General features: G+C 37.4%; 1 protein-coding gene across 1 annotated transcript in view; it reads right to left on the reverse strand.

The window, feature by feature from the left end:
• The window catches only part of USH2A (usherin), an 855126-nt gene that overhangs the window by 366415 nt on the left and 475028 nt on the right, over positions 1–13683 (reverse strand). Inside the window, exons 32-34 of the mRNA XM_062211324.1 lie at positions 9766–9925; positions 8252–8423; positions 780–927 (exon numbers count right to left, since the gene is read on the reverse strand). Of these exons, the coding sequence (XP_062067308.1) occupies positions 780–927; positions 8252–8423; positions 9766–9925 (480 nt within the window). The remainder of the gene's footprint in view (positions 1–779; positions 928–8251; positions 8424–9765; positions 9926–13683) is intronic.

Below are 13683 nucleotides of genomic sequence, written 5' to 3' on the forward strand. Positions count from 1 at the left end.
CTTGATACTTGTCTCAGAAAAGAAGGAAATCCAATGTCATGCAAGTCTCTATTGGTGTGAAAAAATAGCACTATGTTGTCTGAATCTTAAATATATTTCCAACAAATGAATAAAGCAATTTCTACTCAAAATTATTAAAAACTCTTCATAATGACATTTTATTTTAATGAAATTTAACTGTCTAGGTTAAGTCACTAAATATACAAAGATGCTTATGTATGGCTTAGAAATGCATACGATCCACTTTAAAGACCTGTGAATGTATGGATGTTTAAGGTATGCATAGTTTAAAAACTGCATGTTGGAATACTTAAAAATGGTATAGTTAAAAACACAGAGTTACAAGTGTCCTCTTTTAAGATAAACTTATTAAATCCAAACATTTCGCAACATGGTATGTGCATGAACTTTCCACCTCTCTGCTTCTCCAAGGAAAAACTAATGGCTGTCGAAAACAGAAAGTCATTGAAACCACAATGTCACTCTCCCGAGGCCTTCTTTGGGAATCCTCGTTTGTTCTTGTCACCTCTTCAGGAGCACAGGAAACAACAGGATGCAGTACACAAGAACTATCAAAAGGGAGCACTTTTGAGCCACCAAAATTCTGAGTTAGCTTAAAAACCACAATCTTCCCAACTACAGACAATGATACTATCTCAGGTATTTTATGTGCTAAAATGATCATTAAAAATTAAGCACCACATATAAGCTGCCATTTAGAATATTAATTTACCTTTGCTAATCATCTTTTTAACTTGAGGCTAAAAGAGTTCACTTACCATTCGGATATTCGGGCTCCGTCCAGGAGATGTTAAAGGAGTCAGGTGAATATGAGTGGACCTTGGGAGTTGGCACACCCTCGGGAATGTTCTCATCGGTTACAGCCTCACTGGCCTCACTCACTGTGCACCCACCACCTGTGCAAGCCTGAATAAACAGAGATGCAAAAAAATGTTTTACTCTGGGTCTACAACCTTTACATGCACAAGGAAGAGAAATCATAAAAAAAGTTTCAATTTCCTTTACATTACTCTCCCTTTACTCCCTATAATAAATTTGTGTCACCACTGAGGCTTGACATTCAATTAGCTTGCTTTTGTTTTAAGGACACAAGATGGCATCTCCAATAACCAGACAACAATCCAGAATGTATGCATGTGTGAATTCAGAAAGTATCCTGTGTTAGACCCTAGAGACACAGGGCATGTAGAAGTACTGAGTGGGCGCATAGACCTTTAAAATTAGCCTTGTACAAAACTTCCTGGAATGCAATAAACTCACACACACACACACTCACATGCATACACTCACACACACATGAGCAAATTACTAGGGGCCAAAGACTTCTTCACAACAGAAAAGTGGTTTCTTTGGCTCAATGTCTAAGACACTGCTTGAACACCTGCATCCCATGCTGGAGCGCTTCCATTCAACCACTGGTTTCTTCCACTTCTGACTCCAGCTTGCAGGTATTGTGTACCCGGGGAGGCAGAGGGTAATGGATTCAGCATTGAATTCACTTGCTCTCCACTTGGGAAACCTACATTGAGTTCCCAGCTCCTGGTTTTGGTCTGGCCCAGCCCCTGTTGTTGCCTGCATTTGAGTAGTGAACCAGCAGATGGAAAACTTCATCCATCTCTGACCCTCTCTCTGTCTTGGTCTCTCTGCCTTTCAAATAAATAAAATAGATAAATTTCAACTTTCTTTTAAAAGGGGGATTTCTGGCATAGGGAAGGTGGGGAACATAATACAATGGTCTTTTCCTTAGTTTAGCATCACCAATAGGTTTATAGCATAACACCAAGTTACATTAAATAAAATAATATTTCTTAATCAATCAATATAAAGCAGTTGTTGAGTGAATATTGAATGACTTAGAGGGTCAAATAATTTATTTCTGTGTCAGAAAAGATGGGCTTCATTAGAACATAGCTCCAAACATGAAGTGATCACGGAACTCCCTGCTCCCTACTAACCTATCACTGATGCTAGAACTGGTAACACACGTGATCAAGAGACACAGAGACTCCTGTGAACACTTTCGTAATAAACTTCAGGTAGTTCCTGAATTTACTAGACAAGCCCTCCACCAGGAAATGGAGACATACATATAAGGCTTTCCCAGGCTACATTCACTAGCAAATATTGCCAATTATAATTTTAAGTAGCAATGCTATTTAGAAACTGTTAGTATCTTTTAAGATGACAGCAGCAATGGACATGCGGAGATTTCAGACTCTTTCAAAAAACACTAAATTTTATCAAAGTCCATAAGAAAATAAAGGACAACATTAAAAAGTAGTTATTTAGCCAATTTTCATGGAAAATAGGTATCACTAACATGCAAAATGAAAGCATTTCTTTATTACTTTAGGACTGTCCATTGCTTTTTAATTTGACACAGAAGGAATGATTTTCTTTTAAGATTTATTTATTTGAAAGGCAGAGTTACATAGCAAGAGGAAGGGACACAGAGAGACGGGGAGAGAGAGAGCAAGTGAGAGAAAGAGAGAGATAGAGATCTTCTAACTACCAGTTCACTTCCCAAATGGATGCAATTGGTCAGTGCATGGCCAGGCTGAAGCCAGGAGCCACGAGCTTCAACCAGGTCTCCCACTTTCGTGCAAGGGCCCAAGCACTTGGGCTATCTGCTGCTTTCCCAGGTGCATTAACAGGAAGCTGGATCAGAAGCAGAGCAGCCAGGACTTGAACCAGCCAGAGACCAGTGCTGCAGGTTGCAGCTTTACCTGCTGTACCACAGTGTCAGCCACAGAGGGAATGATTTTCTGATACTTAACAGTCAATATTCCTTTCCTTAAAGTTAGTGGGTGAATTACTGGTTTTTAGGTATGCCCTTATTTTAAAGTTTAATATTACTTGCAAAGCTGTTACAACTAGTTGCTGATTCTTCATTGTAGTTATAGACAATAAGTTATTCTCAAAAAAAGAGATCAGTTGCAGTTCCCATGTTCAGAATACAGCAGGATTTCTCATCAGTTTAAGTTTCAGATGGGTTAAATTGTGGCCTGTGCATGAAATTGCAGTAGGGTTGAGGACCTAATTAATCTCCATGGGTTTTCTCTAATTCTAAGTGGTGGCATGTGCATATGTGTAAGAGAAAACTCAGGTTCTTCCTGAGAATGGAATATTTGCAAATCAAGAGGAATCAGTGGAGCATGTAGCCAAACCCAAACGTAAAGCTATAGGACATGGCACTGCCATCCCAGTAAATAACTGCTGGCAGATTAATGTCAGGAGATTAAAGAAAAACAAATACATGGTTCAAATGTGCTGAAAGTCCACCAGAAAACATGGCAGAAAAAGAGACCATAAGAGTTGAGTCATCAAAGAAAAATTAATCGAAGAACATTTTTTACAGTCCTGGTTGGTGGGGAGGGCTGTAAGGAGAGAATATCTATCTGGTTGCATTTTCTAGATTTTTCCCTTAGGGTACAAAAAATGTAGAAACATCTTACATATTGGGTTTTAATTCTGATTGTCTATTTGTTATTATTCATTTTCCTTATTTATGTCCTAAAAAATTTCTCCTATTAACTCTCCCCCAATAAATACTGCACTATAGGGCCAGGTGTTGTGGCACGGCTGGGCGAGCCACTGCTTGGTAATGCCTGTATCCCTTTTCTGAGTGCTTGTTGGAGCCCCAGATCCTCTGTTTTCCAATTTGATTTCCTGCTAATGCACCTGGTTAGGCAGCAGATGATGGATGACCCATGTATTTGGGTCCCTGCCACCCACCTGTGAGATTACATGGAGTTCCTGGCTCCTGACTGTTGCCTGGCTTACCCCAGGCCATTGCAGGTATTTGAGAAGTGAACCAGTGGATGGAAGATCTCTCTCTCTCTCTCTCTCTCTCTGCCTCTGCTTCTCTGTAACTCTGCCTTTCAAATAAATAAATAAATCTTTAAAAACATGTGGCAAAGGAAATATTGCATTATAATATATACTCCTGTTTTTAAAAACAATGTAAACTAAAATTGACTTTGTTTTGAAAATTATATGTTTTTTTCCCTGTTTTATTTTTGAGATAACATATCTTAAATTCACATTATAGTAAAAGGCATAATGATCCATTAAATAAAGAGTTCAACAAATAAAAAGTAAAAAGAAAATAGCTCAGCAGGAATATGGGCAAGAGCTGCAAATAAAAATTTCATTCATATGCAGTAAACTTTAAAATGATCACATATCATTAAAACTATAAAAACATTCCTGGGTTTGAAAGGACTTTTTCTTTGGACTGGATCATCTGAGATCTGAAAACTAATGACTTAACAAAGGAGCCCCTTAAAATATCTCAGCAATGTGTGGGATAATTTTCCCTACAGTGAACCAAATGATAAAAAGTCTGCAGAAATCACAGCACTGCCTGTAAGTTATTTGATTGTTTTTTGGCCATTTTTTCCCTTGGGCTTTTGACTTACAGGGCCTGAGTAAGCCATGCAGTTGTGTTCCTTTAGTGAGGAAACAAACATTCATAAAGTTGCTTTCTATTGGTCTCTTCTACTGACATCATTGAAATGAAATGGTACCAATTGGTCTCCAGTTTGACCTGCCTGTACCAGAGGCCACTGCCTTCAATAGTTGAAGGCTGATTAAAATTCTGGTTTGGAAAAAATAAACAAAATAGTGAGATGGATGAAAGAAAGTCTGGAAGCCATTAAAATGAGTTCTTTCAATCCATCTCCTATAGTGTTTATCAGCTATGGTCATTTTATAAAATTCACAAAGTCATCATACTATCCAGGAATGAGGAGTAACATGTGATTTTAAATAGAGGAGATTCAATTTTGTATAATGAAATGCATGAGTCATAAAAGTATATCAATTATTTCTGAAATCATGACTATTAGAGAGATCTAAAACTAGCATTCTCTTTTCCACTTGTTTTTCCTCTGTTAAGTAGAGGCTGGGAGTATGAAGGATACATCCAGCATATTTTTAAGGATGAAGAAAAACAGTGAGACCACTTTATTCATACGATCTTTTGAAAAGTTAAGTCCATTATTTCCAACAATCTTTCATGGTAACATATGTAACATTTAGCACTCATCAAATGCCAAGTGGCTAGGAGGAATGTGAATATTATCAAGCAACACTGATCTTGATACCTGCTTGTATTAATACTTTGCTAGCTTCCAGTCTTTAATAAAATCTATCACTAGTTGCCAAACTTCAAAATACTCTTCATTGAACATAGCAACGTGTTACACTACTTCCTGGAGCAGAAAGAACATGTCCTCTGACGTTTCCAAGCAAAGTATTTAATTCATATTGAAAATCTCAGTTTTTAGGCAATAAATGTACTCGGCTGTCACTCATTCATTCCGTCAGTCAAGAACTGTGTTTGAACCTGAAGATAGAATTTTGAAGGATGCAGTCTATGTTTTAGGAGTTTAAAATCCAATCAAACAGGGGAAATTAAATGAAGCCACATTAAGGAAAATTCCTGCCTCAGGCCTGGAGTAAATTATGGTCGTTCAAATCCCCATATTTCTCCCTCTATTCCAAAGGCCACTTCAAGGCTTTGTTATCTGTCTGTTTTGTTTTCCAGCACTAGGTCAACGCTCTACGACAATGTATAGCAGCCATCTGACTTTACTGAGAACCTGATCTTCATTACTAATCCAATGACCTTGAAAGCTACTTATTATGTTGAAACTGTGAAATATACAATGATTCCTCAATTAACAAGGATGAACCTACAATGTTCTGGTTCATTTAATTTACTGCTTAACAGAGTTAAGTAAAAACAGAAACAAAAACAAAAAAAACCTTTCTGTTGAATACTTTCTGAAAATATATTACAGTATGTTTGCCCTATTATATATAGAGAAATTGAAAACAGTGCTAGGGGCAGGAGTTTGGCCAGGTGGTTATGATGCTACAGGACACACCCACAAGGATGTGCCTGAGTTCAAGTATCACCTCTTCTCCCAATTCCAGCCTCCTGCTCACAGGCACCCTGGAATGCAGCAGGTGATGTCTCAAGTAGTTGGGTCCCTGCCACCCATGAGGTAGACCTGGACTGGGTTCCCAGCCCCTAGGTTTGATCTGGCTCAGCTCTTGACTTTGCAGGCTTTAAGGGAGTGAACCAGCAAGTAGGAGTCCCCTCTCCCTCCCCCTCTCCCTCTCCCCCTCCCCCTCCCCCTCTCCTCCTCCCTGTCCCCTTCCCTCTCCCTCTGTCATAAGCAAATAGTAAGTAAAATCTAAAAAGAAAAGAATTTGAGCAAATTTATTTCCTTAAAAAGAGGCCAAACACTTTCACATTTTTGTGATATCTTGCACCTACATTATCCAGTGACAGATAAATATCTCTGACTCCACAGAATATTTTTTGTGGCTGCCCTTGTACATCATAGAATTTTAGGGCTCAAAAAGACATTAAAAATCATCTAATGTTTTAATTTTAGGCTTGAAGAAAATAAAACTCAGTATGGTTGAATAAATTGGCTTTAGGCCATATAATTAGTGGCAAGAATTTGAATAAAAACTCAAGAGAATAGTCTTTTAAACTATGGTTTTTACTTTTCCAGCTATTACAGATTTATAAAATATAGGAAACTGAGGTCTATTTTGATTGACTGCAAAAATATCCTAATAATTGCCTAATAATTGTAGAACTTTTTCCAGGTCATTTACCTCCTTCTGATAAAAACCCGGAGCACAATAATTTCTGTTGCTTCTTAGCAATTGAGACATCTCTCGATTTTAATATTATTATTATTTTGAAAGTAGCAAGGATTTATGTGTTCGCCTTTGCAAATCATGTTAAAACACACTTCTTAGGTTTCTTTGTGTGATAAAACTGCAAGCAAAGGTGCCATTTTATAAGCCTGCTGGCTGTGCTGATCACCTAGGCACATGGAATCGGCTGTGAACAGGCTTTTCAGCATTGTCTGATTGCCCTTGTTTGGTGGTGTCAAGTCAGACAGTCAGCAGTAGTTGAATGTGGTTTATTTTCTTGTGGTATAATATTTAGAGCATTCAAGAGCATGTTAAGTAAAATGAATGCATACACAGTGTCTACATAAATGTAAATTTATTCATAATCAAGAGCAGAATATTTTCTATGGCATTTATCAAAGCAAATATCCTTATATAGGAATTGCTATAAAATGAAGAGTGTGTTTAAAACAAATAGGGACAATCTCATGTTTATATTCAGTTATTTTCAGATGTGCTATTAAACTTAAAAAAGATTATATTTCATAAAAAAACACAAAAGGAACTACTGAGTATAAATTCCACAGTAATATCAAAGTCTTTTAAAAGACCTTTGTATAAAAGTGCTATTTTGCATTAAAAATGTTATTGTCTTTCTGAAGAAACCTCTAAACCATGTTGATTCTGCTGTTTTATTAAGTGGACTGCTCTTCTGAGATAGAAGCACAGGGTAAACCAGAATATCATAACAATCAAGAATGTTTGGGGGTCATTTAAACTTTCATTTAGAAATATAAGATGTAAATTTTCATACCATTTTCATTCATTTTTAAGTGAATAGAAGCTCTACAGGGAAATAAGCTTATTAATCCAAGCATTTTAGAAAAAATTCTAAATAATTATCATGCTCTAATATAACAAAAATAATACTTTCTGATAATTCCAGACTACATTTAGAAAAGTCTACTGACTCAGAAGGTTATTCCATTGTTTTACATAATATAAAATAAATGTGTAGGTATTAGACCAATAGAATTCATATGTGGCAAATGAGTGAGGTAAGTTTTCAGTATAAATACGAATACATGGAATTTTGGAGCATTTTGCTTTTTAAAAAAGATTGATTTATTTGAAAGGCAGAGTAACAGAGAGCTGAAGAAAGAGAGAGAAAGAGAGAGAGAGAGAGAGAGAGAGAGAGAGAGAGAGAGAAACATCTTCTATCTGCTGGTTCACTGCACAAATGGTAAGGATAGCCACATATGGGTGTGGCCAAAGCCAGGAGCCAGGAACTCCATGGTCCCCCACATAGGTGGCAGGGGCCATCTTTCTCTGTCTTCAGTGGCAGGAAGCTGGGTTGAAATGGACAGAGTAGCTGAGACTTGAACTGCACTCAGATATGTGATGCCTCCTTTGAAGGTGGCAGCTGAATCCCCTGTGTCATACACTGGGCTTCAGTTTTTGCTTTTTTTTTTTTAAGTTATAGATGGAGAACGAATGGGGTTAAGGGAAGGGAAGAAGAAAAGGAAGGGGTGGCAATGTGCAAAGTGATATAAACAAGGTCACTTACTCCCAGCTTGATGAGATATTTATGACCAGGGAAAAGGTGTTGTAGCGTGTGATCCTGGAAAAGTTCTGTGCTGTTATAGATGACATCCCACATGGCAAAATCAGGGGCATCATTTGAAATATATAATATATAACGTTCCAGAATTCCATTTAGTTCCCTTGGTTGTTTCCACCTGGGAATGGAAAAATATGACACAATCATCATCATTCATTCAAGTCCAAACTGAAATGTGCAGGATTTCCAAAGGATGCTTATGGGCTTGGATCCATGGAAAAAACACAGTGAATTCAGCTGAGAAAACAACCAAGCATTTTCAAACGCCTGCTCTGAGTGACATAAAGAAAAGACAACACAGTCTGTCCTCCAGCTACAGTATTTTGAATTCACTTAAAATATACAACTGCATGAGAGGATACTTGATTTCGGATCTAACCATAAAACAAGCACTGGGAGAAGTAGAACATCTGAAACTTATGAGATATGACTGGAGAGAGAGAGAGAGAGAGAGAGAGAGAGAGAGAGAGAGAGAGAGAGAGAGAGAGAGAATTTTTTAAAAACCTAGCAATCTAACACAGATTACTGTGTAATTATAGAATTCAGAGAAGCTGAGGATTGGGAGGTTGAAGAATCAGGACTTCTGGAATGAGGTGAAACACTATTGCAGTACATAAAATTTTACATTCAATATGAAGTTTTAGATGGGAAGAAGGAAAAAAGAGGGTGTTCCAGATGAGGGTTACAATCTATCAGTGGGAATAAGAGGAGCACGTTGTGGAATAGACAAGAAATGTTTAAATTGAGAAATATGTATGATGGGAAATATTTTTCAGTTAGTAACGTGACTCAGTTTAAGGGCACACTGAAAACCAATAGAAAAGTGTAAACACAGAACAATGTACATGATATGTGTGCTGTGTTTTTCAATTTGAATAAATGACATAATTTTGTACAAATTCTTTTTAGGTGAGAAAAAACAGACTAATACAGATAGGTGTGGGTGAATATTAACTGTTAATAAGAAAAGTCTATTAGAGTTTAGCTGAGTACTACAATATAGCTTATATCTCATGTATTGGGAAATGGACAAGAATCAGTAATGTTAAATTAATGTTAAATAATTTGAATATGTTTATGTGTGCAAGGCAATAGGGAATAATAAGTTCCTGATTTATACTCAAATAGAAAAAGTAAATGTACAGTATATTCAATAATTCCAAATCAATAAAAATAATGCATCAAATGTACAACACCCAAGACAGACACATAAGTGGTCAATTTCTCTCTTACTGAACTTTGCATAGCCTCTGTGTACATATGTAGCTCAGCTTGATTGCACAAAGACAAAATGGAAATTAAGTTGGTAAGTGATAATCAAAGGTTCCCAGAACCACTGAACTAATCACTTCTATGCATTTAATCACAATAAAATTAATTTTATGTCACAAGTCCTCTCCTGATTGAACTCACTGGAATTCTTGCATGAACCAGTGTGTGACTGAGATGTCTCGACTTACTGTATATGAATCGTTCTGGAATCCAGGACAGTCAGAAGCGGGGACTCCACATGCTCTGGCGGCAGCTGTGCTGTGTGCAGCGTGACTTGGGCACTGTTAGTACATCCCACGGGTGTGCACGCACTGAGCAGAAACCGGTGGGGTGTAAATACCCCTAAATCTAGTGAGTGGAGAGAAATAAAAATCTATTTACCATCAAAACTTTTACTCAGGAGATCTCATTCCTTCACATCTTTGCTTCTGAGAACACTTGAAATTTAAAAGGAGAACCAATAGCTATCCAAAATCAGTAGCAAGAAAGTATAAGGTGTTTTATCCCTAATGACACTGTGGTTCTATTTCAATAGGCAAATGTCAGTAAAGCTCTGGTTTTGAGTTTTCATCTTAACAATTTGACTGTTTTATTGAACACCTATGACCAAGTAAGTAATTTTCTGAGTTTAATCTTAGTTCAATGGCTCTGTTTATAAATGAGATATTTAAATTATTTTAAAGTATATTTGAAAACAATAGAAGCTGATTTTGAAATGCAACAGCTAGCTTGTAACAATGACTCTGAGCTTGTAATTTCAATTGCCAGATTTCTTTCTTCTTAGGTCCAGCTCACCAACTACAGTATTTGACCTTCAAATTATCCTGATTCGGTGCAGATCTCCGTTGCTTTCTTAAGATGTCCCTAACACTCCTGGCTACCACTACAGCACAACATGGAACTCTGATCCTCTTCTCTGTCTCCCACAGTACCTTGTACTGGCATTTAGCATAACGTTCAAAAAACAATAATTATTTGTTTATACAACCATCTGATCCACATCATAAGAGAATGGTTCTAGATCGTTTTGCATCCTCACTATCTAGTACAATCCTGAGCACATTGTAGGTTTTCAATGTGTATTTTTTTCTTTTTTTTCAACTTTTATTTAATAAATATACATTTCCAAAGTACAACTTTTGAATTATAGTGGCTTTCCCCCCATAACCTCCCTCCTACCTGCAACCATCCCATCTCCCACTCCCTCTCCCACTCCATTCGCATCAAGATTCATTTTCAATTATCTTTATATACAGAAGATGAACTTAGTATATATTAAGTAAAGATTTCAACAGTTTGCACCCACACACACACACAAAGCATAGAGTACTGTTTGAGTAGTAGTTTTACCATTAATTCGCATATTATAACACATTAAGGACAGAGGTCCTACATGGGGAGCAGGTGCTTGAATGTGTATTTTTTTTAAAAAATAAACATTTAGGGGGCTGCCGCTGTGGTGCAGCGGGTTAAAATCCTGGCCTGAAGCGCTGGCATCCCATATGGGCGCTGGTTCTAGTCCCGGCTGCTCCTCTTCCAATCTGGCTCTCTGCTATGGCCTGGGAAAGCAGTAGAAGATGGCCCAAGTCCTTGGGCACCTGCACCCATGTAGGAGACCCAGGGAGGCTCCTGGCTCCTGGCTTTGGATCGGCGCAGCTCTGGCCATTGCGGCTATCTGGGGAGTGAACTAGCGGATGAAAGACCTCTCTATCTGTCTCTACCTCTGTCTGTAACTCTTTCAATTAAATAAATCTTAAAAAAGAAGAAATAAAAAATAAACATTTAATTAATGAGAAGATATAGGTACCCTCCAGCTAGGTATGAAAGACAGACATGAGAGTGCAACAATATCTTGCTAGAAATAATCTGTCCCTCCTCTGAAGTTCTCTGGTACTTTTTACCTGTCTACCTTTCCATTGGACACCACATTCCCTTGCATTAGAATAAACTAACCTGTAATTTACTAATTCACTTATGAAATGCCATCAACACTTCATATTTAAAGGTACTCAGAACTCTAACCTAAGTTCAGCCAAGATGACAGCAGCTGTACCACATGCATACAAGTAAGACATAAAGGGGTGCCTTCTGTTGCACCAACATTCCATCAAAGTTTTGAAGTTAAAAATCATGAGAACATTGGCCTCCGATTTATACCAAGAGAGCATAATCACTGCATTGTTTAATGAAGGGAAACTTCAGACAATGAACAATTCCTACTAGCATGGCCAGTCTTGGCCAAAATTATAGCATGGTTGCACACTAACGCATTGGATCCGCCATTCCTCTGTACTCATCTTCTCCCTTTGATCTGCAGAAACTCAGTGAAATTTCTCTCTCATCTATCCCATCACCCTGAATCCCTTGTATCAACCAAGAATAACCTTTTGATTCTCCCAAATAATCTGTAGTGATCTTTCATTGTTCTTAAAGTGAAATCTAATAATGGTCAGTGACATCCTATTGAATGAACACATACTTTTTCCCCTTCCACATGTATGACATATTTCTGCTCTTCTAACACTGGAAGCTCACTCTTCCAGGACTCTGAGGGGTACTATTCCTTCTGATGAAATCTATTTTCTCCCTTGTACCTGGCTGATTTTTTTTTCTCAGCCTTCAGGTTTATCTTCCTCAATAATCAAACCACAAAACCCTCCATCATCCTCAGGTTTTCTCTGTCATTTCACCTGGCACAGTCCTTTACCATAATCACCAAAGCACTTCATAAATTACCATTTCATTCATTTCCTAACTATATATCCTTCCCAAAAGAATGTAAACTCCTTAAATGCTGAGCTATATTTTCTATCATATTCATCATGACATCTCGAGGATTTGTGGGATGACTACTTGGAGTTTTATTTGTTGAATAATGAATAAACAACACCACAGGGAGATCTGTATTCCCCATACCCACATTTTTTCTCACAAATAATGTCCAGAAATGTCTAAAAATCTCTAAGAATCTTTTTTAAAAAAGAATATAGTGGACATAATTGCCAAACCAATCAAGGGATCTGTTGTAAGATAAAAGAAATTCACCATTAAAAAAATAAACAAGAAAAGGGCAATGTTGCACCTGTGTGATATACATAATTTTCAAGTATTAAAAACAAGAGATAGAGGTATAACAAGATTTTAACTATGTCTTTCTTAGGGTGAAGGCAAAAGAGATGATTTAGACTTTTTAAAGTTAGATATATTTTTCAAATGTTCTATGATGTCATGTATCACATAGATGGAGAAAAAATAATCAGAGTTTATCAAAATCAATTCATTATTTAGAAGGCTATATGGTCCAAGGCTAGTTAATGCATGCCCTATTACATCTCCTATGTCATACTTCTTTCCTCAATGACTTCAGCATTGGCTCGCTTGCCTTTTCAATCATAATCCCCTTTTTGGCAACTTAAACTTCCTCAATAATGACTCATCTCCAAATCTGGCTTCACTTTAACTTCCTCAAATGCAATGCCCTTCACCTCTGCTTCATTTATTCAACATTCAGTATAGTTACATGCACTACTTGATCGTCTTTGGAACCATGTCCAAGATTCTAAATCTAAATCTATGCCATGCAACCATAAACTTGCTACTTCTCACCTCTTCATCACATCCATGCCACAGCTCCTTTGCCCCTACAAAATATCCAGTCTCTGGTACCTGCCAGTTTATAGAATACTGGCAATAGTTGCATTTTCCTTGCTATGGAACCATAGAGAGAACACACACACACAGATGTCAGAGTTCAGCTATAATGTTTAGGAGAAACAGGAAGTATGTAGTCTTCCCCTTTCCCTACCTTAGATTTTTTTCAGGTTGATGGAATATTGTTGGAAGGAATCAGAAAAAAATAATGTCAGTCCTTTTGAAGGAGACCCTAATCCATTTCCAAGGTAAAATTCTAGCTTGGGGACAAAACTCCAGACAAAAAAATAATACAAAGAAACAATGAAAAGAAAAAGAAGAACGGTGTCTTGGTCCTTAGAAAGATCACAGAAAACCTTGCAGATTTCAATTCCCCAAGCGTGAGGTGGAAGCAAAGAGGACCTCTACTGGATCTGAAGGGATTGTCTCAGTGGCGATCCCTTTGCACAAGGGAA

This window comes from Lepus europaeus, chromosome 14, assembly GCF_033115175.1.
Source record: "Lepus europaeus isolate LE1 chromosome 14, mLepTim1.pri, whole genome shotgun sequence".
In the NCBI taxonomy this organism is placed as follows: Eukaryota; Metazoa; Chordata; class Mammalia; order Lagomorpha; family Leporidae; genus Lepus; species Lepus europaeus.